The 25,044-nt window shown below is 33.3% G+C and overlaps 2 protein-coding genes across 3 annotated transcripts; one reads left to right on the forward strand and one right to left on the reverse strand.

The window, feature by feature from the left end:
- The first annotated feature begins 2,402 nt into the window (after positions 1-2,402).
- LOC120071158 (serine-threonine kinase receptor-associated protein-like) lies at positions 2,403-8,270 on the forward strand. Its single transcript, XM_039023261.1, has 7 exons — positions 2,403-2,987; positions 3,282-3,417; positions 5,862-5,943; positions 6,854-7,029; positions 7,174-7,311; positions 7,393-7,532; positions 7,645-8,270. Exons 1-7 carry the CDS (start codon positions 2,870-2,872, stop codon positions 7,914-7,916), a joined length of 1,062 nt encoding a protein of 353 aa, XP_038879189.1. The 5' UTR covers positions 2,403-2,869; the 3' UTR covers positions 7,917-8,270.
- Positions 8,271-21,792: 13,522 nt separating this feature from the next.
- On the reverse strand, positions 21,793-24,643 carry LOC120071086 (3-ketoacyl-CoA synthase 11). 2 transcript variants are annotated; one of them, XM_039023121.1, is made up of 2 exons: positions 24,217-24,643; positions 21,793-23,755 (listed from the first exon to the last, which is right to left on the reverse strand). In XM_039023121.1, exon 2 carries the CDS (start codon positions 23,678-23,680, stop codon positions 22,139-22,141), a length of 1,542 nt encoding a protein of 513 aa, XP_038879049.1. In that variant the 5' UTR covers positions 23,681-23,755; positions 24,217-24,643; the 3' UTR covers positions 21,793-22,138. The 2 variants fall into 2 exon arrangements, with proteins under 2 accessions (XP_038879049.1, XP_038879048.1); XM_039023120.1 differs by having other exon boundaries at positions 21,793-23,685; positions 24,217-24,642.
- Positions 24,644-25,044: the final 401 nt, after the last annotated feature.

Below are 25,044 nucleotides of genomic sequence, written 5' to 3' on the forward strand. Positions count from 1 at the left end.
TCAATTGATTTTATTAAAGGAGTTTAAATAAAAATAATTTTATAATTTTTTTCCTCTAGTCAATCTAAACAGACCCTAAATTTCTTGCAAACCAGATCAAGATATACGGCTTTTCTTCCAACATATTTCAGATTCTAAGTTGCTTCTATCACTAACTATGAAACACAGATACTTCATGTGAGATAAAAAATCCGTATCAGATACGTATCAGATACTTTTCAGATACGTATCTATGCATACATTTTTTTAAAGAAAAAAGACAAGCAACTCATCTAATCTTTTACAATCTAAAACTAGGCAACTTATTTAAAAAACTCACTACCCAAGTCCAAAACTAAAAGGAAAAAAAATAAATAAAAGATCAAACCTTAGAATCATCTAATCTACATCTTCACATTTGAGTCCCCACAAAGTCCACCAAAATATAAACCATTTGGATATCTTCAACAATTTAATGAAGAAGTTATTCGTTTATCTTCATGCTTCTCCCTCTAATCTTCTTATTCTTTATAATATGAATCACTTTTCTATTGCATCTTAGATGTTACTTTTTTTGTATTGTATTTCAGTGTTTGTATTCTATTTTATGTTATTCTTATTTATACTAAATTTATCTATATTCTAGATTTTTTTAAGAAAAAGAAAATGTATCTTCAAATTATAGTATCCTCGTTTTTTTAGAAATATATATATATATAAATGACTTATCCTTATATGTATCCGTATTTTAGTTTTTTAGAAATTGACGAATCGTCGTATCCAATCATATCCGTATCGTGTAACTGGAATCGTCGTATCCAATCATATCCGTATTCTGTGCTTCATAAATCACTAATTAAGTCAAAAGCTTATGTTAATAAATTGTGATAAATTTAATTAAACCATTGCTTTAACATTTAACATTCTCCATCTATTGTGAATTTTAAAATTGGTAAAAAAACCCATCAAATAAAATCAATATTAATTGGAGAGAAAATTTATTAAAAAGGTTTGAGAAGAGGACCATCTCTTTTTAAGCTACCAGGTTTGAGAAGAGGACCATCTCTTTTTAAGCTACCATGATATATCACTATTCAACCCAAAAACTTAAGTTAATAGATTATGATAAATCTAATCATACCGATACTTCAAACCGATTTTCACTCATTTATAATCCTAACAAACTATGTGATGGGATAGAATCTCCTTTCCTTTTTTTTGTTTTTGAAAAATAGAATCTCCATTTGTAGACAGTGTGAATAACAACCTAAAATCTTAATTTTATTAGAGATTATGAATTTATATGCTAGATTCCCTTGTAAGCATTTTCCATGAGGCAAGAGGCATGAACAATATCAGGTTTTCTAGTTTATCTATGCATTATAAGATTATTTTTATGCATGTGCTTATCAAATATTTATTTCTTGTTCATATTCTATTCCAAATTAGTTCATGTATTGAAACCAACAACTTTTAGCGTTTTGCATTAGCCAAAATCGTTCAAATTTTAAAAACAAATAGATATTTAGATTTATCATTTAATTAAAAAAAAATACAATGTAACAGAATTTGGAAGTAAGATCTTATTTTTGGGCATTCTTGGTATATTGGGGAGAAAAAAAAGCTTATTGTTGCCTAGGCTAGTTACCTTTCCAATAAAAAATTGCAATGTGTTAATTATTTTTTAAAAAAAGATATATATTTTTTATTTTGTTTTTGTGTAAAAGAATGAGGAACATATTTACTCTCAATTATGATCTTAAAAGAATTAGGTGCATCAGGTGGTTCCTAATTATTAATTGAAAAATATTTACTCTCAATTGGCATGAGATACTATCATTATGATTTTTTTTTTTTAAAATACCATTTTAGTTCATATACTTTGAAGTTTGTTCAATTTTAGCCTCTATACTTTCGAATGTCCAATTTTAGTCGTCGAACCTTCAATAAATCCTAAATTTAGTCCTTACTTCTAATTTAGTGTAGATTTTTTCTTTATTTCTTTATTTTTATTAGAGTTTTTACTATAAATTTTCAAAACGGTTCACAAATTGTGTTTCTTTGCATCAAATTATTATGATTATTTAATCAATTTTGATAAAAATTAACTTCAAGGGACTAAATTTAAGATTTGTTGAAAATAAATAGACTAAAATTGAACATCTAAAAGTATTATTGGCTAAAATTGGACAAATTTAAAAGTATAAGGACGAAAATGGTATTTTAATTTTTTTTTTAATAATATGTCTATTATTGAAAATAAAAACTAAAAAAGTGCTAGATCTAATTTTTCAGAACGGGCTCAGCGTCTTAATGGGCCGGCCTCAAGTTGAAGTTCAGCCCAAAAAAAAGAAGAAAAAGAAAAAAGAAAAAAGAAAAAAAAAAAAAAAGTAATTTGACGTTATATAAGATCAGGTCTGAAGCCAGTTATGGTTGCGCCTAGCCCTTCTCTAGGAAGCTCTGTTTTGTTAGATTTTCCTTTTTAAGGTTTTTGTAATTTTTTTCTTCATTTTTTCTTTTTTGAAAATTTTCGTCTTTCTGTAATTTTGAGGTTTAGAATTTGATATTACCAGAGCCATTTCAGAGGGTTAGGAGGTGTGTGGGTGTTAGCTTTGTTGTTAGCGTCTATCACCTGTGTCATATACCGCCATTTCTCGCTCCAATTTTCCTTCGATCACAATTCAAACAGCTTTACCTTTGATTTAACTGATCGCCGTCTTTCTGCTTACACTTGGTTGTGGATTTGTGAAGATTTGCGGCTTTAGGGTTTTGATTTCCTTTATTTGTTCTTCAAATACACCTTTAAACGGAATCAATAAAAGAACAAATCTATAGAAGTTTTTAGGTTAGGTTTATACAACTGTAGTGTGTAGTTTAATTTTGGTGAGACATGGATAAGAAGAGAGTGGCTATTCCTCTCGTTTGCCATGGCCATTCTCGACCGGTTGTGGATCTATGTTATAGCCCTGTTACGCCCGATGGATTCTTCCTCATCAGTGCCAGCAAGGGTATGATTCAAAATATCAATTTTCCTTTTTCTTTTTCTTTTGCATTTTAGATTTGAATTTATTAATCGCGAAAGTTTCTGGATATGAATTATGAATTTCTGATCATTCTTGTTCAGTGTCAGTCCTTTTGACTTTAATTGATAGTTGTGCTGCTAGATGTGGGTATTGCTATTTTAGCCTTTCTTGATGAAAGATTTGTTGAAACCCATGTGTCTTGGTTGTCTGCTCGAAGCATGATCCACGGTTTATTTTTAATGGGTTGCCTTTGAAATATGCTTTTCTTGCCCCATTCAGATTCCAATCCCATGCTCAGAAATGGAGAAACTGGCGATTGGATTGGTACATTTGAAGGTCACAAAGGCGCAGTTTGGAGTTGTTGCCTGGACACCAATGCTTTACGTGCTGCCACTGGTTCTGCTGATTTTTCAGCGTATGTCTTTCTCATTGGTTTTCATGATACGTCTGAAAAACTGCATTAGCTTTGGCTTTTCAGAGTCATAACATTGTATGCGATATATGATTAGATATCTTCTCTCAGAACTGAGATGAGGAGATCTCAAATGTGTATAGCATCGATTGGGGAGTTAGGGATTTTCCCAACTTTTTTTATCAACTGATCAGCATAGATTTGGGATTTTTACTTATAATTCCTTGTTTCAAATTGTAATTAATTTGATTCCCATGCGTCTGAGTTCTGCTTTACGCTTTATACTATTTTATATATACATTTAATATTTTCAATTTCCTATGTGTTTCCTCTTTATGGTTATCAGATATTTCATGCTTTTGTTTGAGTGCTTAGACCAACTTTCTTTTTGACAAAAGTTGATGAATTATGTTAGATTTGTGGTGGCATTGAAAGGGTTTTTTTTTTTTTTTTTGAAAGGGTCATAGGCTTCTAATGTAGTTGAAAGCGGGTATGCTGTTTACTTCTTTATGTTCTTGATGCAGTGGATTATACACAAAGATGAATTGGATGTTATGTGTACCCAATGATTTTATTCGACTTATTCTTTCAGTTTTTCTCAATGAAAGTTGTTGTTCTTATACAAAAAAACAAAAATGTTTTTATTCGACTTATGAATCTATGATCATGAATAATCTTTCTATGAAGACTTTTTTTAGCTAAGAATAATAATTGTCATAAAACAATTAGTTCTTAATTTTATTTAACTTTTCTCTACAAATAGTATCAGGGAATACGTCCATGCCCCTGTTTTCAGTGAACATTACATTAATTGGTAATATAGTTAATATTTTTTATTTGATCAACTTGCATTTTTTTCTTCTGCTCTTTGAGCATTTGCACCTGTTATTGAATTTTACTTATCATTGTTCTCTTTTGCTTGAAAATTTGTCAATTTCTCTATTGGACTTGGTTTGTTGGCATGAAACCTTCACCAAAAAGCTTTATGTCATGTGTTTGATTTTCTGGTTTGGCTGGGAAGCTCTGTGTCTTTCTCCTTTGGTTTTTGTCGTCCTTTGTCCAATAGGGAAATGATAGAGGTGAGCTCTCTTCGTATTCTGTTTGAGTATTTCAACTTTACGCATGGGAGACAGGATATTGGGAGGCCTTCTCGGCGCAAAATTTTGTCCTGTCCTAAAAAAATGGGCTTCAACCCTTGATTCTCTTGTAAGTTATTCTTTAGGATTTTATTGAACCCCTCTCCTGTTTGTGAGTCGCTCTTTGATGTTTTATGGAGGATTAAGATTCCAAAGAAAATTAAGTTCTTTTCATGGCACATGTGGCTCGGTCGTGTGAACATGTTGGATAAGTTGGTGAGAAAAATGCCTTTGTTAATGGGTTCTTTTTGTTGTTTCCTTTGTCAGAGACGGAGGAAAACTTGGATCACCTTCTCTGGAAGTGTCAGTTTGCGAGGTTTATGTGGAGTTGTTTTCTTCAGGAGTTTAATTTTGTGTTTGCTCGCCAGAGGGAGGTTTGTTTGATGATCGGAGAGTTCCTCCTCCATCTACCTTTCAAAGAGAGGGTATTTTTTGTGGTTTGTGGGGTGTGTGTTTTGTTGTGGGATATTTGGAGGGAGAGGAACAACAGAGTGTTCAGAGATGTGGATAGGAACCCTAGTGATGTTTGGTCCTTGGTGAGGTTCCATGTTTCCTCTTGGGATTCGATTTCAAAGACTTTTTGTAATTATTTCCTAGGAAATATCTTACTTAGTTGGAAACCCTTTATTTAGGAGGTTTTTGCGGGCATGGTTTTTGTATGCCCTTGTATTCTTTCATTTTTTCTCAATGAAAGTAGTAGTTTATTAAAAATAAAAAAGAAAAAAGAAAAAGAAGCATTTTTGGTTCCCATGCATACTGAACTATTCCTGCCTCATTCTTGTGATGGTACAGTGTTGTAGATTACTAGATTAGCAATAGTTTGTTTGGTGAAAATGTGCCAGAATTTACAAAGACTCTGTTATGGTTGGGGGTTCTGAAACTTAATTATGACGTTAAAAACTAGTTGGTTCTAACCATTAGGTACTATGGTTAAATCTGCCTACCAACCAACTTAATAAACTCTATGAAGGCTTACACCTATGGTGAACACAGCTGCTTTTGCCTACCTCGTTCCCCTTGCTAGTGCATTTTGCACCTTGGCTTTTGGCAGAATTATTCATTGTGGTCTTCTCTTCCATTTCCCCTTGCATTTGCTTCATATTGTGTTACACCACTTTCCTACACCCCCTTTCCTCAGGCATACGGTAGAGTTTATTGTGATTATTTTCAAATTGATTATTCGTAAGCTTTGTTTGTTAAATATTATTTCATTTGCAATAGAAGTCAGACATTTCTTTCAAGTGATTTTGTGACAATAATGGAGATTGGAATCGTTGGTAGGATTCTTCATATTTGTGATTGAACTTACAGGAAAGTATGGGATGCATTAACTGGAGATGTACTGCACTCATTTGAGCACAAGCATATTGTTCGTGCCTGTTCCTTTTCAGAGGTAATATCTTATATCACATTTTTTATACACACTGTTTGTTGATGTGCATATGATCTCACGTCTTAAGAAATGACTTTGGAATCTATTATCAAAACATGGTGCATCTTTTGACATTACTATCAATACCCAGGAATTAATCTGGGTGACAACCTACCTAGTCTTTCAAAACCCTAGGGTTTTGATAACTTGTAGGGTCCAACAGTTGTTCAAAGTGAGATTAATCAAGTGGCATTTTAGTTTGGGGTAGACACTATGGATAATATTATTTAAAAAATGTAAATTTCACTTCTTTATTGGTACGGGGTTGATTGATTCAATGTGATGTATTCATGTGACTCTTGGTTTTCGAGTTATTTCTGTCTTGATAGAAGTATATCTATAGTTTTACTTACATGATCAAATTCCGGTTTGGAAATTTTTCCTTAGTTGTTTTGTCCACTTGCGGAGTTCCTCTTCATTGAGGAATTTCTCTTTGAAAGAATTCTCTGAGCTTTTCAAGATTAGTTACTTTTTTGGGTTTTAGTTTAAGGTCAATTAGAGTATTGTCCTCCCTTACTGGTTGTAATTGGCCAAAATTGTTGTAATTGCTTTCCTTGTATTTTGAGCGTTAGTCTCGTCTCATTTTATCAATGAAAAGTCTTGTTTCCTTTAAAATGAAAAAAAAACTTACATGACTAGATTCATTAGTTGTTTATTCGACTTGTTCTTAAACTGCTTGTTATTCTCCCTCATGCAGAAATGATTGTGGCACTATTTGAGTTGACTGTTAGTTACCAAATCTTGTTATCATCTTGTTATTTATGTGGAGTGATTATGACGCTTTGATCCATTCTCTTCGTTCAATCTGATATGCTACAGTTTAAAATGAATCTCCCTTTTCTATCTTAATGCGTTTTCTAAAATGTGATAGGATACACACCTTTTATTGACCGGTGGTTTAGAGAAAGTACTACGTATATATGATTTGAATCGTCCAGATGCACCTCCAAGAGAAGTGGATAAATCCCCTGGTTCAGTCAGAACTGTTACATGGCTTCACAGCGATCAGACCATACTAAGTTCTTGCACTGACATGGGAGGTGTCAGGTATTAATTGCTGGGTGTTAATCTGCCTTGTCGCAAGGATATGTATATATTTATATATATTTATATATTTATATATATGGGTTGTATTTTATTATTATTTAGATATTTGGCAAGTCTTTCTTAAGCTTAGTCGTTGCCATACAGGTTATGGGATGTAAGAAGTGGCCAAATAGTTCAAACACTTGAAACCAAGTCATCAGTGACCAGTGCAGAAGTTAGTCAGGATGGACGCTATATCACAACTGCTGATGGATCTACTGTTAAATTTTGGGATGCAAATCAGTAAGTGTAATGCTTAGAGGTGTTACTATTACATTATAATACATTCTCCTTATGATTTTTGTTGTTTCTTTCTCTTTTCAGCTTTGGCTTAGTCAAGAGTTACAACATGCCTTGCACTGTAGAATCTGCTTCCTTGGAACCGAAGTACGGGATGAAGTTCATTGCCGGTGGAGAGGACATGTGGATCCATGTATTTGATTTTCATTCTGGTGATGAGATTGGTATGAATCTGTATCATTCTTTTTCCTTTTTGTTTGCCAAAAAGATTCGACTTTTCCTGTGAGGTCCCGTTTGTGATTGCTGAAGAATGCCTCGTTTTAACTGTGGGTGCAGCATGTAATAAGGGTCATCACGGACCTGTACATTGCTTGCGCTTCGCGCCCGGAGGGGAATCCTATGCCTCTGGATCTGAGGATGGAACCATTAGGATATGGCAGACTGGTCCTTTAACACATGATGACTCAGATGAAGCCGCCTTGGTCAATGGATCTATTGGAAAAGTAAAGGTAAGTGCAGATGAGGTTTCACGCAAGATCGAGGGGTTCAACATTGCAGACGAGGGGAAGGGCAGAGAGAAGGAGAAGGAGGAGACAGGAAATGAGTGAATTCGTTTCTCCATTGCTTGATGCGAAGCCGCAGAGCGTTCGAGCTTTATATTCCTATACAGTTCATCTTTTGTGAGATATGGACTTTGCTGATTTTTGTATACAGTTTTAGTCAATTCTGCAGATATGGGTGTGTGAACTTATTTTTGTTATGCCAGTGTCTTAACGCTTTTTATTTTTGACATTTTTAGATTTTAAACCATTGTCATTTGTAGCAAGGACCACGTTAAGAGCATACCATGTGAAGAAAGGGCTGGTCATGACTACAATTCAGGACCAATCTCCCAGAGTTTGGCAATCCAACTTTCTTGTAGTCAAGCCAAGTCCAAATAAAATTGAAAATTTTCCAAGTCATTGTTTTGTTGAATATTTCTATGATTTTAGAAGATTTACAGACCAAAAACTGTTTGCTCAATGAAAACAGGGGTTAGATACCTGAAAAACTACTTGGGCTCTGTTGGACAATTATTTGATTTTTGGTTGCTTTTTTTAAAATTAAATATATAAACATTCTTTTCTACCTCTAGATTTATTTACTTTGATACTTTCTTTCAAGTGAAAATTTTTAAACTAAGTAGTTTTTAGAAATCTGTTATTATTTCTTGAAATGTAGGGAAGAATTTAACTCTTTTACTTGCTTTGTTCCATCATAATTTAGGTTTTTTTTTAATTATCATTTGGTTTTTAAATGTGAAGTCAATTATCTTCAATTTCTTACCGTAATTTTTATTAGTTAAAGCGTTAAATTCTTAGTCAAATTTTTAAAAATAAAGTTTTTTTTTTTAATTCTAAGTTTTTTTTAAACATTGGTAAAAAAATAAGATTTAAGGTTTATGATGGTGTTTATAATTTTAATTTTCAAAAATTAAAAATAAAAAATCAAATAATTTTTAAATGGGGTTTTAGTTTCAAGTTTTTAGTTTTTGCAAATCAAGCTTATAAATACTGGTTCTACCTATTAATTTATTTATTTGATTACTCTTTACTATTGTTTTGAAAAACCAAGTCAAGTTTTAAAAACTAATAAAAAATAGTGTTAAAAATTTGTTTTTGTCTTTGAATTTTTTTAGAGTTAAAGTGTTTATTTATGAAAAACAAAAACTATGGTAAGGAAGTTGAAAGAAAAATTTAGGGGTGTTTGACAACCCAAAGAGAGTTGGATTGAGTTGGTATTTTTTACCTCAATGTTTGACAACCAACTTTATATGTTGGTGGGGTTGAGTTGGTCATTTTACTAACTCACCTTAACTCCCCCAATTCTCTCGCCCTTTAATGTTTTTATTTGTTCCACCCATCGGTCTTTGTAGGCTATTATCGCTACGACATTCCGGTGACATGCTTCGATGACCACCTTCAGATAGCCAACTCCGACAACCAACTCCGAACTCCCGCAACCACCATCGACGGCACTTCGACAACCAATTCCGACAACCACCTTGGTACATAACAAGTCTGACTTCCACAATCGCACGACCAACTTCGACGAAGAACTCCGAGCTCCACCGACCACCTCCGACGACAACTTAGCGACTAACTCCAACGAGTACCTTTGTACAAGCAACTTCAGCGACATACTCCTACTACCACATTCGTCAAACGATGGGTTTAATTATCCACCATTTTATCAATCTCACTCTCACCCATTTTTCCACGTGTTTTCGTTACTCCCAACTCCTTCAATTACTTTGTCATTTCTCTCCCTCTCATGCATCTCTTCACATTTACTCCCCTTCCCTCATCTTCTCTCTTTCGCCTTCTGGTTCGTTTTTCTCATTTTCTCTCTTCTTTCTCGGACTCGTATGCGTTTTATTTTCCCTTTTCGTTCTCTCTTTTTATTTTTTTTCTATGACTCTTCTTTTAAATCAATTCTTCTTCTTCTATTTCAATTTTTTTTCTTAGATTTGAAAAGTATTAGATAAGACATCCTATTATTATTTTAGTACACAAAAGTTCAATGATATGTTTTAAACAACCTATCCATTGATGTTTTCAAATATTACATAATTCTAATGAAATTGTGGAATTGAAAATTATGACTCAAGTTTTTTTTTTTAATTTTTTTTAAAGAGTTTGTACACTGATGCAACATAATAGTAGCAAAAATAGATATCAATATTTCTAAAATTATTTTACCAGTTTTAGAAAAAGGTAAATTCATATTCCACAAATTGGTCAAAAAAGACTATCTAATAGTTGGTTTTATGATTTAAATTGTAAGATTTTTGTTTTTTTAAGATTAACATTTAAGTGTTACCTCTTTTATCTAAAACAATGTCAATAATTTCAGTTGATGAAACTAATCCTGTTTTTAACTTTTACGATAATTAATGATTAAGTTGGGTTTTTGAATAGAATAATTATTTTTATTTGAGTGTTTAAAAAGTTGAAATAAAAATTTGTGTTCTGTATATGAATACTTTGTAGTGAATTTGTTATGTTTTGAGAATGGAAAAAAATTCGAAGTTTTTTTTTTGTTTTTATCTTAAAAAAAATTAGGAAAATATGTGTATAGCTGAAAATTAAAATCAACAATAGCAATAAAAAAAAGACAAAAACAATTTCATTTATAAAAACATCACCAAATATCCCAATGCAACTCTGCCCCCATCACACCAAACACAGATAATGTAACTCTCCAGATAATAATTATCAATTTAACTCAACTCAACTCTTTACTTTTATCGCATACCAAACGCCTCCTAAGAGGTTTCTCAAAAAGAATTTTGAGATAATGATCTTGGTGATGCTTCTTTTGTACTAGGAATTACAATACTGTTAGACTTTTACGGTAATTAATGATTAAGTTGGGTTTTTGAATGGATTAAATAATTGAATCCAAATTTTTGTTTTCTGTATATGAATACTTTGTAGAGAATTTGTTATGTTCTGAGAATGGAAAAGAATTCGAAGGTTTTTTTTTAATCCTAGAAAAGTTAGAAAAATATGTGTATAGCTGAAAATTAAAATCAACAATAGTAAAAAAAAAAAAAAAAAAAAAAAGTAAAATCAATTTCATTTATAAAAACAGTACCAGATACCCAACGCAACTCAACTTTACCCTCAAACATAATAATAATTACCAACTCAATTCGCACACCAAACATAGACCATGTAACTCTCTAGATAATAATTACCAACTTAACTCAACTTTATGCTTTTATCACGTACTAAACGCTCCATTTAAAAACAAAATGGAAGATTCCCCTACTTTATATTAAAGATTTTATTTTGTGTTTATAAATTCAAAAAAAAAAAAAAAAGTAAGAAAACTATGATAATTAAAGATTCCATTTTGTGATTAATAAGTTATTGAAGTTTAAAAACCAAGTCAAAGTCTTATTTGGTAATTATTTCGTTTTTTATTTTCAAAATCAAGTTTATTTTCTCTCAATTTCTTATCATAATTTGTATTTTTTTAACATGTTTTTAAAATTATTTTTTTAATTTTTAAATTTTGACTTGATTTTTAAAAATTTTGATTGACAAACAAAAAAAAATTAGAGGTTGAAATGATAAGCTTAATTTTCAAAATTCTAAAACCAAAAATCACATCAATGATGTCCTTGTTAATAAAAACAGTTCTAAAAAATGGAGAAAGAAACAAAAATAGGTTTCAAAAATCAAATGGTTATCGGCAGATACATCCATTTAAAAATTGAAATAATGATACTGGGCCTTAAAGATTTATGGTTGATGGACCTTCTAGTGGAGATGTTCAGGATGAGTAGATATTTTGCGGTTCTTATAAATATGCTCGATTACAAGTTTAATGCTCTACTAAAATAAATTTTATGTTTATGTCAAATAGATTTTGAATTTTTAAAAACTTCCAATAGGATTCTAAATATTTGACTTCGTGACCATAAATTTCTGAACTTTAAATAGTGAATAATAAGTCTAAATTTTTCTTGAACTTCCAATTGTATATGATCACTCATCGATCTATTTAAATATTTTTTAAAATTTATGAACCTAAAACACAAAATTTTAAAAGTTGAGGGTTTCTTTGTGTTGAACGAGAAATTTTGGACCAATCATAAATTTTCATGTCATTCATTAGATTAATGACGAAATTTCAAATCATCAAATTTGAGACCAATTAGGAGTGGACATGTGATTGAAGACGTCCAATGACGCCAGTGGTTATTGTGACCGTTGAATCAGATGAGATTAATTTGATCCAATTTGATATTATTATTTGGGTTAAAATTCACTTAAGCCCAGAAATAGGTTGAATTTGACCCGAATGTCAAATTAGACCAAAATCCAATTAATTAGGCCTAAAGGCCAGACCCATGGACCAATCAAATCCAATTTGGGCCCAAGCCCATGTAAAGCCCATAAGAAACCTCTATAAATAGAGGCTCTACCTCTTCATTTAGGGAGGTTGGGAGGCATTGAAGGTAAAATCTCTATCTGAAGTCTGAAGCTCCAAGGATCTGAAGAACATAACTCCTCCAAAGCTTCAAAGATCAAAAGACACTAAAGTTCCAAAGATCAGAAGATATATTAAAGCTCTGAATATCAGAAGTCATATCAAAGTTCTGAAGACCGAAGTCCTTTGAAAATACAAGCATTCTGACCACGCTTGAAGGCTAAAGTCCTTTAGACATACAAGCATTCTTCCAAGACTTCAACTCCAAGATCATCACGCGTTTTGCTTCCTCAAATCAAGCATATACATTCGATTGAGAGAGAATCAGAGGATCAAGTACTAGAGATCGAACCACATCGCATCAAATCAACATCAACATCAACACCAACTTAAGTTCAACTCCACGAAACAAGTATCTCCTGAAGCCTCGTGCGAACACTAATCCTTCAAGAAGATCAACAGCTCGAAGTCCGATCATCCAAGAAGATCAACAAGTCCAAAGGTCGATCATCCAAGAAGATTAACAAGCCCAAATGTCGATCGTCCAAGAAGATCAACAAGCCCAAAGGCCGATCATTCAAGAAGATTAACAAGCTTAAAGGTCGATCATCCCAGAAGATCATTAAGCCCAAAAGTCAATCATCCAAGAAGATCAACAAGCCAAAATACCAATCATTCAAGAAGATCAGCAAGCCCAAGGACGATCATCTAAGAAGACCATCAAGCCCAAAGGCTGATCATACAAGAAGATCAACAAGCCCAAATTTCGATCACTTAAGAAGCCAACAAGCCTAAAGCTGATCATTTAAGAAGATCAATTAACTTAAAGACTATAGTTTATTTTGAAAGCATTAAAATACTATGTATTAAAGATTGTATTCACTTTCCACAAAATTAATACAAATACAGAGTTCAAGTTCCACGAAATAAATTTCTATTGAAATCTCATGCGAACAAATTGGCACGCCCAGTGGGACGTCTCTACCTTTCATCTCTCTATTGTCATCCGAGTCAACAAATCTACAAATGGCACCAAAGAAAGCTACATCCAAAGCTACCGTTGCAAGCATCACTTACATAAACTCTGTCATCACGGTGAAAATATGGGACCAGCTGATGGAATCTTCTAAAGACGGGATCATCATCAGAGAAAATCCCTTATTCGACAACTATGCTTTTGCTACTGATCTATTAGAGAAAGAATCACATTTTGATGTAGTGTCTGTCATGATGACTGACGTAATGACTGAGTCGACCATGGTAGAGATGGAGATAAAGATAAATCTCTTGATGGAAACGGTAGAAGAGCGAGATCATGAAATTGTTACTTTAAGAGATGAAACACAAGCTCGAGAAACTGCTGAGTCGAGTCAATCTCTAGCTACGAAAGCCAATGGCAAAGGAAAGACTATCTTGCAGGAAGACCAGCCGCAACAATCTACCTCTGTCGCCACCCTATCAATTCAACATCTGCAGAATATGATTACAAACTCCATAAGGGCTCAGTACGGAAGACCATCACAGTGCTCCTTTATGTACTCCAAGTCATACACCAAGAAAATCGACAACCTGAGAATGCCAGTTGGGTATCAACCTCCAAAGGTTCAGCAGTTCGATGGAAAGGACAATCCAAAACAACATGTTGCACACTTCATTGAAACCTGCAAAAATGCAGGAACCAGAGGAGACCAGCTAGTTAAGTAGTTCGTCCGTACCTTGAAAGAAAATGCTTTCGATTGGTATACTGATTTAGAGCCAAAAATGATTGATAGTTGGGAACAACTAGAAAGGGAGTTCCTGAACCGCTTGCAATACAAGGCACACTGTTAGCATGATCGAGCTGACGAGCACCAAACAGTGAAAGGGAGAGACAGTCATCGATTACATCAACCGATGGAGAGTATTGAGTCTGGATTGCAAAGATACACTCAATGAATTATCTGCAGTGGAGATATGCATTCAGGGCATGCACTGGGAGCCTCTCTACATTCTACAAGGGATAAAACCTCGTACATTTGAGTAGTTGACAATACGCGCTCATGATATGGAGTTGAGCATCTCCAACAAGGGAACTAAAGATTTCTTAGTCCTTGAAGGGAGAAAATACAAGAATGAAGCCAAGGGCACTGAAAAGATCGTGGATAGTGCCACAAAAGAATCTATGGTCGTTCATGTGACCCCGCTGAAATTTTCCTCCAGAAGAAAACAAACAAAATTTGAAAGAAGACATAATGAAGGCGAGAAGCATCGTCCAACTCTTAAAGAAAGACAGGAGAAGGTTTATCCATTCCTTGACTCTGATATGATAGATATGTTGGAGCAACTGCTAGAGAGCAACTTATTCAGCTGTCGGAATGCAAGTGTTTGGAACAAACAGGAAAAGTAGATGATTCTAACTACTGTAAGTATCATCAGGTCATTAGTCACCCAGTTGAAAGGTGCTTCGTGCTGAAGGAACGAATTCTGAAGTTGGCTCGTGAAAAGAAGATCGAGCTAGATTTGGATGAAGTAGCTCAGATAAATCACGCTACAGTAGCGACGACTTTAAATGTTTCAACGCTGTCTGTGTCCCATACTCAAAGACAAAGCCTGATCCAGTTTGGAGCCTTTGAGCCTATAGTTGTTCGATTTCAGCAAGAGATTCAAACAACAAATTCCAAAAGAAAGATGAGCTCGTTGAAGATGACAACGAAAGGTGGATAGTTGTGACTTGTTGAAAAAGAAGATAGCCAAACTCCACCCAAAAAAATTTGCATTCCTATTGAAGCTATAGAAGAAGGAACAAGACTCATAAAAAGAAAGACAAAAAGATGACATGGAAGCCTAAGTATGCTAAGAAAGAAGGCAAGGACTTCCCTCAATTCCGACAACCGACAAATTTGGAAAAATTTCTCCCAATAAACTTTCTCAATAATCATCCAGAGAAAGTATTAGAAGTTATTGCATGTCACACTGTCGGCATAGTGGAAGTCGACAACAATCATATAACTACCGAAGAAGTCAACGACTCAAAAGAAATAAAGCAAAGAACTTCTGTCTTCGATCGTATTAAGCCTTCAAGTGCTTGATCTTTAGTCTTTCAAAGATTGAGTATGGCCATAGTAGGAGAAGAGGACCAATGTCCAACGACTACTTCTACTCGAACTTCAGCCTTCAAAAGGCTAAGTATATCCACATCAAAGAAAGATCGACCTTCAAGATATGCTTTTGATCGTCTTAAGACAACAAGCGATCAACATAAAGGAAGAATTAAATCTTGAAGGCAACGCCATTCCATAAAGAAAACAACGACGAAAAGATTCACAGTTATGTCCTTTCACGCATGAAGAGGAAATTTTCCGTTGACATAAGTACAGAAGGTTCCTTGATAGTGAAGCCAAAACTCGTCATATTGATGAATCCTACAAATAAAGAGGATGATCAAAACCATGATGAAACAAGAGCTTTTGAAGTTTAAATGAAAAAGCTCCTCATCGCAAAAGTCTAAACTACATGATGCTTCTGGCCCGCATGAGCTTAAAATGTGAATAACCCCTAAATTTTTTTTTTTTTTTTTGTACGAACTACGTTACGACTTGATCTTTGCCATTATAAAGGGTACGTAAGCAACTTAGGAAAATTTAAGTTTAGTCACGCATAAAAAAAACATTCTTTTTTAACTACATTATGATTTGATCCCCATCATTATGAAGGGTACGTAGGGAACTTGAAAGATTCAAGTTCAGTCTAGTTAAAAAAAACTTGAACTACGTCATAATTTGGTCCTTTTCTTTAAGGGTACGAAGGTAACTTAAAGAAATTTAAGTTTAATCCATCAGAAAAGGTACCACAACCACCTAAGTATGATACTACAAGATTGATGTTGATCATCCCCATTAAAGAAGGACACTTCAAATTGAAGATGTTCATCCCTACTGGGGGCAACACAATGGATTGAAGATGTTCATCCCTCGTAAGGAGCTAGCACAGTAAATAAAAGGCACACACTTGGAATGCGCTTTGCTTCCTCTTCAAAATCAAACTTGGATGCTTCTCTATCTTCAAGTTCAGAGGCTTCATCGATGCTCCATCTTCAAGTTCAGAGGTTTCGTCGATGCTTCATCTTCATGCTCAAGTCTGGAGGCTTTGCAATGCCATCTTCATGCTCAAAGTCGCGAAGTCGAGCTCAATGTGAAGATTCATCGATGCTTCGTCAAACTCAAGTGCGGAGTATTTGTCGATGCTTCAAGCTCAAATGCAAAGGATTCGTTGATTCTTCAAGCTCAAGTGCAGAGGTTTCGCCGATGCTTTGTCAAACTCAAATGCGGAGGATTTGCCGATACTTTGTCAAACTCAAATTACAACGTTGAAGCAGGGCACTTTGGCCTTTTTGATATCTCCACTCAGTTTAGTGCATTCGACTCCCAATTTTTTGTCCTTTTGGCGCGATTTTTCATCTTAACAACACACTTACTTCATGGCATCAATTTCCTACAAAATAAGACAAATAGAACACAAGAATCATCCAAATCAGTAGGATTAAGGACATAAAATTAACTCTTTTTGAAAGGTAACAACAATCGGCAAAAACTATTGGATAGACAACTAGCTTCTTGGAAGGCCAATGTTGAAGGTTGCTTGAAACACATAAGCGCACGTGTCATGTTTTAGTAAAGTAAAATGGTCGGAACCAAGTATTGTCCTCTAGAAATCAAGTATTTTTATTCTTTTAGTTATCAAAAAATCTAACCAATTTTATCTGAAAAACGAAACTTGATGATTTTTTTAAAAAAATAAAGTAAATAGTTAACTTGGAGAAACACTTCAACTAAGAACGTCCTAAAGCATCGCTTCTTCATTCAATAGATTTGTGGAATCAACAAATTATTCACTAGACCAATTAATTCATTAACATGGGCCTAGAAGTCTAATGTCCAGAGCTCAACCATTTCTAACACATAGTTATTAAGTCAATCTCTTGTAATTAATTCATCATGCATAACATAAAACTCTTCATATTTGACCTCTATTATTTTTCTATTACTCTCGTGCATTAACAACAGTTTAATATGTGATTTTGAGCCTAATACCTCCTCTCTCGACCAAGATAATAAACGTCAAATCAATTAAATGGTGATAAAGACATTTAACAGAACACTCACAAACATATTAAAATGCCATGGATGTTAATTGAATGAATTGCAAATAAAAGTAATCATCCAGAACAATTGAAATCTATCTACACCCTAGGATCAATTAAATTCATCCACACACTCTGATAGAACCCATACTCAATATTTGTATAGAGACTTAAAGGTAAATGAACAAGGGCGAAGGGAAAGTTATCTGTTGATCTATTCCATTGCCAACTTTGCATCGAACGTCAAACCCATAATTGAGCTCCCAATTACTCTCCAATCAATCTCGACATCAAAACCACCAAAAATCCCTATTTTTCAGATCTTAGTAATGTTGGAATGTCTTGAATTTGTTTGTTAGCGCTTCAAACAACCAAGTACGGACGAAGAGAAAGATCTTAGTTATTTATGATTATGACCCTAAGGTTTAGAGTAGTGCGCTATATAAATTCTCTAATCCTAGAGGTGCCATTTTTTATGTAATTTTTCGAAAATATTCTCTCTAATAATATTGTTCTCCCTCTGTCTGTGGACGTAGATAACACACTGTTAGTGAACCACGTATATCTGAGTGTCGATCTTCTTTATCTCTACGTTGCTTTTGTGTTTTTTAATTGTCGATTTTGTAACAAGTAATATTGTGATGCTACCCACATGGGACTTAATGCGTTGCTGTATCGAGCAACACACTGCACAATTTGTCTTCAGATGGTTGCGACATTATACTTTTTTATGCTCTCAGGTTTAGAGAGTTGCAAAGCTTCCAGGATGCCATTTTCATCATCTTTTCATTTCTCTTCGTCCTTAGGTCCATTATGACCTCCTTCTGGCAGTTTTCTTCCAATTCTCAGTCAAATTCTTCAAATTATGTCCAAATGCTAGATTCCTACAAAGCCAGTAAAGAAAAGCATCAAAGAACAAAATTATTGAACAAAACTAACTAAAGCATAAGCTCAAGAAATTAATTTTTAAGTGCTTTTCATTGCCCGAGCAAGCCCTAAAATCCATGGTCGAGCCCCAAGTTCAACGAAAACTGAGGGGTGACATGGGAGACATACACCTCAAAGGAAAAAAGTTAGAACCTGGGGTTTCAAGCCAACCAGCTGAGCGGATAAATATATACCCATCGAAAAATAATCTAGGCAGACTCATTTTGGCGTCCATGCAGCCTTGAGCATTGTGACATCACAGGAGTTACACGTAGCCACATGCAATTATTGGTGGACGAACATCATTTGACGACTCGAAAGTGGAAGAGTATGTATCTTCCAAAGAGAGATCTGACCTTACTTTTGTGTGTTCAGCTGAACTATACACTCCTTCTACTAACTTAAGTATCAGAGTGTGGTACACATCAGTGTGAGCAATTTTAACTTATGTCAGCTCGGAAGCGAGACTAGACTAGAAGAACCGGGCCGATGGACAAGCCTATGGGAGGACCGCGATGACAATTTTTTTTTAAAATATAAAAAATTAAAATTATAGAGATATCATATACTCTTAAAATTTAGGAAGCTATTAGACACATGAATATTGAAACTTGAGGGTCTACTCGAAATTTTTGAAGTTCTATGACTTATTAATCTCAAAATCGAAAGTCAAATTCGTTTTAAACTGGTAATTTAACCTTTTAAATAAACATGATATAGTTTCTAATTAGAATGAAATTACAAAAACTAGTCTTCGATCATTTCTAATGGAAACCCATTTTGGATCAGCAAAATATTGACTATGGTCTATATCAATTCATACTGAGAATTGGTGGTTTCTGATGAGATAATACAATTTTCACAGGGTGCTAGTATGTAATTAAAGCTTCATAAGGTAGGAACCATATTATTTTACTGTTAAAGGTATAATTAATAACGTACTAGCCAACCATTTCTACGCTCACGTATTAAATTAAAAAAATTAAAACATAATATGGACTACCATTAAAAAAAATTAATATTAGTATAAATATAATCAAATAATGTAAAATATGAATATTCATTTAATATTTAACGGCACTTGCAAGAATAACAAAAAAAAAAAAAAATCTTAAATTTAAAAATTTATCAATAGTTTTTCAAAATTTACAAATAAAAAAAAAACATAAAAGAAAATTTCCATTTTTATTATTTCACATTTAACCTTATTGGTGTACCACCATGTATATCAATAGTCTATCTGGTATACTTTATATTTGATATATCAGTCATCTGATATACGTTGTATTTAATATATCAATTGACTAATATACCAAAGATAAAATATATAAGTTATACAATAGATATACCAAATTTATCATTCATAAACTATATTTATCAATAAAAAAGTACTTGTTCATTTACTATTATTTATTTGATTTAGTTTTGATCCTTATTCATTTGTTATAGAATATTATTTTTCTAGTACATTATAATCAGCTTATAATGGTTCAATCTGTTATGTTAGTAACCATTTTGAATGAATGTTGATAAACTATTGGTACACCAATGTTACACTTGAAAATTGAAATTTGAACATGTATTAATATATGATCGATATACTCGAACAAATGTATCCTTAAGAAGTAATGATATACTAATGATATATCAATGTTTTATACTTGAAAAATGAGTTAATGTTAACATAATATTACCAATGTTATACTTAAAATTTTATTTAGAAGAAACATCGATACACTACTGATACACTAAAGATATTCTTGAAATTAATTTTCTTTTCATGAGCATCGATATAAGATTGATAAACTTACTTATATTTTAGATGAATTTTGAATAAGTAATTAACTATAACTACTAATACACTAATAATATATATATACACTTGAAATTGAAGTTTGAATGAGTATTCATATACTATTGATGCACCAATACAATATTTAAAATGGATTTAAATCATGAGCAATATATACTATCGATATACAAAAAAATGTACATGAAATAAATTTTCAATGACTACTAATATACTATTGATACATCTATATTACAATTTAAATGAAATTTGAATTTGTGTTGATAAATTAGTGATACACCTCATACTTCGTATTTGCATTTTCAGCTCATGATTTACTTGCAATTCATTTTGAATTAGTACTGATATACAATTCAAATGCTAATGTTAAACTTTAAGTATCATTCTAAATGATATATTTCATATTTGGTGTATCAACAATATCATTGATATGTTTTTCTCCTTTCTAAATTAGCTATATCAATCAATTAATATACAAAATATAAAATATAACTTATATACTATTAAAATTGTATAAAAATTAAAAAAAATAGATTAACTAATATAATTTATATTTGATATACTACCTGACAAAATTAATGCATTTAACATACACCACCAACGTCAAAATTGAACTAATAAAATGAAAATAACTCTATATCAATATGAAAAAAAGATAAAAATAATATTTATCATAATCGAATAAATAACGATAACACAATTAAAATCATAATATATTATTTGTATAAATGATATTCTTTAAATAAAATATATCAGATATACCTCACACATAAATGAGAGTAAAATCATAAATATTAATAATGACAATCAATAATCCTTATTATTATTGTTTATTTATTTATTGTTGGCTATATTTGGAGTTTTGGAAAAGCATTATTATATTTATTGGTACTTACTGTTGAGGAGACCGTGCCTATTTTCCAGTTAATTCTGAGGCAATTAATTTGATATGACCACATTAAAACAAGTAAATAATTGCCCTTTTCTATACAAAAAAAAAAAAAAAAAAAATGTTTGACCATATATATCATGATTACGATAGGAGGATTCTTCCTGTTTGGTGCTGGTTTCCTTATTTTATTAATTTTTTGGCTGCATGTATCACATTCACATGTCTACAAGGATGATTTTAAATTAAATGTGGGCCCATCACAAAATTAAATCTTTTTCCAAAAAAAAAACAAACCAATTGAAAAAAAATTGGACCCACATGTTTAAAAGCTAATATTAATTATTTTTTTGTGCTAGTGAGGTTTGCCTCATTCACCAATATCATGAACTTAATCATGATTTGGCTTGAATCTCTTAAACCTAAAACCAGAAATAAATTCTTCATACAAAAGGTATATATAAGAAATTGATGGAGAATAATTCTTATTCCAGATTCCCAACTTTAAGCAATAATAACAAAAATGAAAGATAGATGAAGAAGTCATAGCAAGTGGTGTTTAAAACTTGCTGGTTCAGGTTTCTTGTGGGAAAGTACTTGTGATGGTGATCTGCAATGGCTGGCAATGGCATTTGTCATCCTAATCCAACTTTTGCCTGCTAAGAAGCAAAATAGGACAGACTGCTGTGTAGGGTCCTTGATCGGAACCAAATTCAACGCTCAATTCTTGAATCTCATAAGCTGTCTTAAAACAGATACTTGAATAATCATTATCATTGGAGTTTGGTGCTTCAGTCCATAGAATCAACATAGCAAGCTTAGAGTTTACGCAGTAGAAATGAATGATCCATCCAAATTGTCTGCTAAATTGAACAATTTCAAATTCCAATCCCCATAATACAAATCAAGACATGAAGCTTTCACAAAGCATCTACAAAGATACAATGTTCTGCTATCAACAAAACAATCTACCTCGGCCTAGAAGAAAAGAAAATGTCAATCCTTTAATATCAGCACAGGAAAATCAATGGAAAATCTCGGCACCCCAAATTAGAGAGGAGACTAAAATGAATGAAAAACTAAAAGAGTTAATAATAAGTTCTCAAATGGTCGAAATTTTAGGAACATCAACTGGAAACTGGTTGATCTCATTCATCCATGGGTTCTTTTCTTTAGCTGGATTTATGGTCCTTAGAGCTTTCCAAACTGCACTATTGCACTTGAATCCTGAGCCAAATGCTATTTGCCATGTTCTATCTCCTTTCTTCATTCTACCTTTCCCTTCTGTATATGCCAATTCATACCAAAGAGAACTGCTCGACGTATTGCCAAATCGGTAGAGTGTCATCCTTGACGGCTCCATATGCCAATCAGACAGCTGCAAGTTCTTCTCCAATTCGTCTAAAACTGCTCTCCCCCCAGCATGGATGCAGAAATGTTCAAATGCTAGTTTGAAGTCAGGGATGTAAGGCTTGATCTTCATTTTGAAGAGTTTCTTACCGACCAATGTACCGAAGAAGAGAAGCTGTTCCGACATTGGTAACACAAGAGGGCCCAATGTCGTGATGTTAGTCTTCAATGCATCACCTGCAACTGCCATTAAGTCTTTCGATAAAGTAACACCAATCTTCCCAGTTGAGTCCTCTTCCTGAGTAACACAGCTAAAGCACTTATCATCTGCTCCCTTGTGGGTACGAACAGTATGTATTAATTGATATTTGGACCTCCTTCTCTCGGATCTTCTGTTTGAAAGCAATATTGCTGCTCCACCCATCCGAAACAAGCAATTAGAGACAAGCTTCGATCGATCATTCCCAAAGTACCAGTTCAATGTTATGTTCTCCATGCTAATAACCAAGGCATAGGAATTAGGGTGGACCTGAAGCAGCTGTTTGGCAAGATCAATAGAAATTAGGCCTGCACTGCAACCCATCCCACCGAGATTGTAACTAATAATGTTTCCTCTCAGCTTGTAGTGGTTGATGACCATAGCAGAAAGTGACGGCGTCGGATTGAACAAGCTACAGTTCACAATCAAGATACCGATATCCTTCGGTTTTACACTTGTCTTGGCCAGAAGCTCATCAATGGCACCAAACATCACCATTTCAGCTTCTTTTCTAGCTTCTGCCATGGAGGGGTTTGGAGGAATATTGAGAACAGCCTCAGGAAGATAGGTTGAATCCCCAAGGCCAGATCTCTCAAGGATTTTCCTTTGGAATTGAAGATTCTCCTCTGTAAATGTCCCTGTCATCTGAGATTGATCCATAAAAATCTTCTTCGTGCATTTACGAGATTCATCAGGCTTGTAGCATGAAAAGTTAACAAGGTAAACGGGGCGAGGACGGGTAAGAAAGTACAAGGTAGACAAGAAAACAAGGAGGGTTGAACAAAGGATCACAGAAACTAAGTTGTATTGAAGATGACCCCAAACTTCATAAAGATCTTGAAGGGAAAACGTCGAAAGCTGAGCCGCAATCACAACCACCAAAGGAGAAAGGAAGAGGTACATTCCATGGGTGATGAGATAGTGATAGCCAAGTTTCACATATTTCAATTTGACAGACTTCTTAAAATCAGGGAGGCTCCGTGAGGATGGTGATTTTGTGCTTAGCAAGGGTGTGGATGGCTTTGGCTCCGTCATTTCCCCTGATAAATTCTCAACAACTCAATCAACTATGAACAAAATGTGCAGCAACCAGCACCAGAACAAAGTAAACTGCAGAAATATACAAGAATCTAAACCATGAACAACAAATCCCAAAGCTGATGCAAGGGAAAACAAATCTCATCCAAAAATGGTCTTTGTTAACAAACTATGCATACAGTACAAAAGAAGTATCCCCTTTCAGAAGGACACATAAAGTTTCTGAAGAAAAGGTAAAAGGGAAGAAAGGGGCATCTGAAAACAAACTCCCAAATTCAAAGAAACAACACAACTCAAAAAAAAAAAAAAAAAGATGAATACATTGCGGTGAAGAACACACATTATTACAAAAAAACAATAAAACAAAGAAAATCCACAATATGAAAACAACCCCGGAGAGATGTTCACAGCAAATCCACGAAAAAATCAGATCAAGGGTCAGAAATTAGACATGAAACCAAAAACAAAGAAAAGGGGATCCAGAAATTCAAGTTCAAAAGAGAAAAACGGAGAAACCCAAAAAGAAAACAGACCTGAAAACTCAAATCCCTTGGCAGGCCACAGGAATCTCTGTTGAGAGGGGCCAAAGAGGAAGAGAGATTAGAGAGGAAATGGAGCGATATATACAAAGGCCTAAAAGTGGAGAAAGGGGAAAGGAAAAGGAGATTGGAATAATAATTAAGGATTAAAAAAAAGGGCTAACTGGCATTAGAGGTGGGGGCAGAACGTGACAAGAAAGGATTAAGAAGAAGAAGAAGAAGTTAATGGAGAGGGAATGGCATAACCATAGACGAAAGCGGCGAAGAATGGGGATTAGAAGAAAGTGAAGATGGTAGTGCTCTGTTTTTGAATCGTTTCAAATTGGGATTTGATCATTCTCTGTTCCTTCTTCTTCTTGTCTCTCTGTAAACAGATCCCCCTAATCTCTATTAATTTTCAATTTATGATTCGCTTTTGCACTACCACTCCACAATCTATATTTTATTTTTAAAAAAACAAACCGGTAATTAATAATAATAATAATAATAATAATAATAATAATAATAATAATAATAACGCTTCTAAAAACTATGAACCAAATGAGTGGTTCAGATTGGCAGAATCTTTCTCTCTCTCTCTCTCTCTCTCTCGAAAGAGCAAAAAGTATGCAAGTTTCTATTTTTATCTACAACGTTATAACATACTTTAAATTTTGGTTTCTGTTAATTTTGTGTTTAAATTTGTAAATAAATTGTTTTAAAGGTGGAAATGGGATTTATAGACTTAATTTATAAAAATTAAAAATAAAAAATGGTTATTAAAATGGGCTAAGTTTTTAAAATAATTCATTTGTATTTATGTTGTCTAAATAAGTAGAATTT

This window comes from Benincasa hispida, chromosome 2 (genome assembly GCF_009727055.1).
Source record: "Benincasa hispida cultivar B227 chromosome 2, ASM972705v1, whole genome shotgun sequence".
Classification (NCBI taxonomy): domain Eukaryota; kingdom Viridiplantae; phylum Streptophyta; class Magnoliopsida; order Cucurbitales; family Cucurbitaceae; genus Benincasa; species Benincasa hispida.

What these genes read in the sequence shown, in the direction of transcription:
- LOC120071158 (XM_039023261.1), top strand. Translation starts at nt 2,870, where the DNA reads ATGGATAAGAAGAGAGTGGCTATTCCTCTCGTTTGCCATGGCCATTCT. An exon ending in GTGCCTGTTCCTTTTCAGAG is followed by an intron (nt 5,944 to 6,853) that starts GTAATATCTTAT and finishes AAAATGTGATAG; the next exon opens with GATACACACCTTTTATTGAC. An exon ending in AAATTTTGGGATGCAAATCA is followed by an intron (nt 7,312 to 7,392) that starts GTAAGTGTAATG and finishes TTCTCTTTTCAG; the next exon opens with CTTTGGCTTAGTCAAGAGTT.
- LOC120071086 (XM_039023121.1), bottom strand. Translation starts at nt 23,680, where the DNA reads ATGACGGAGCCAAAGCCATCCACACCCTTGCTAAGCACAAAATCACCA.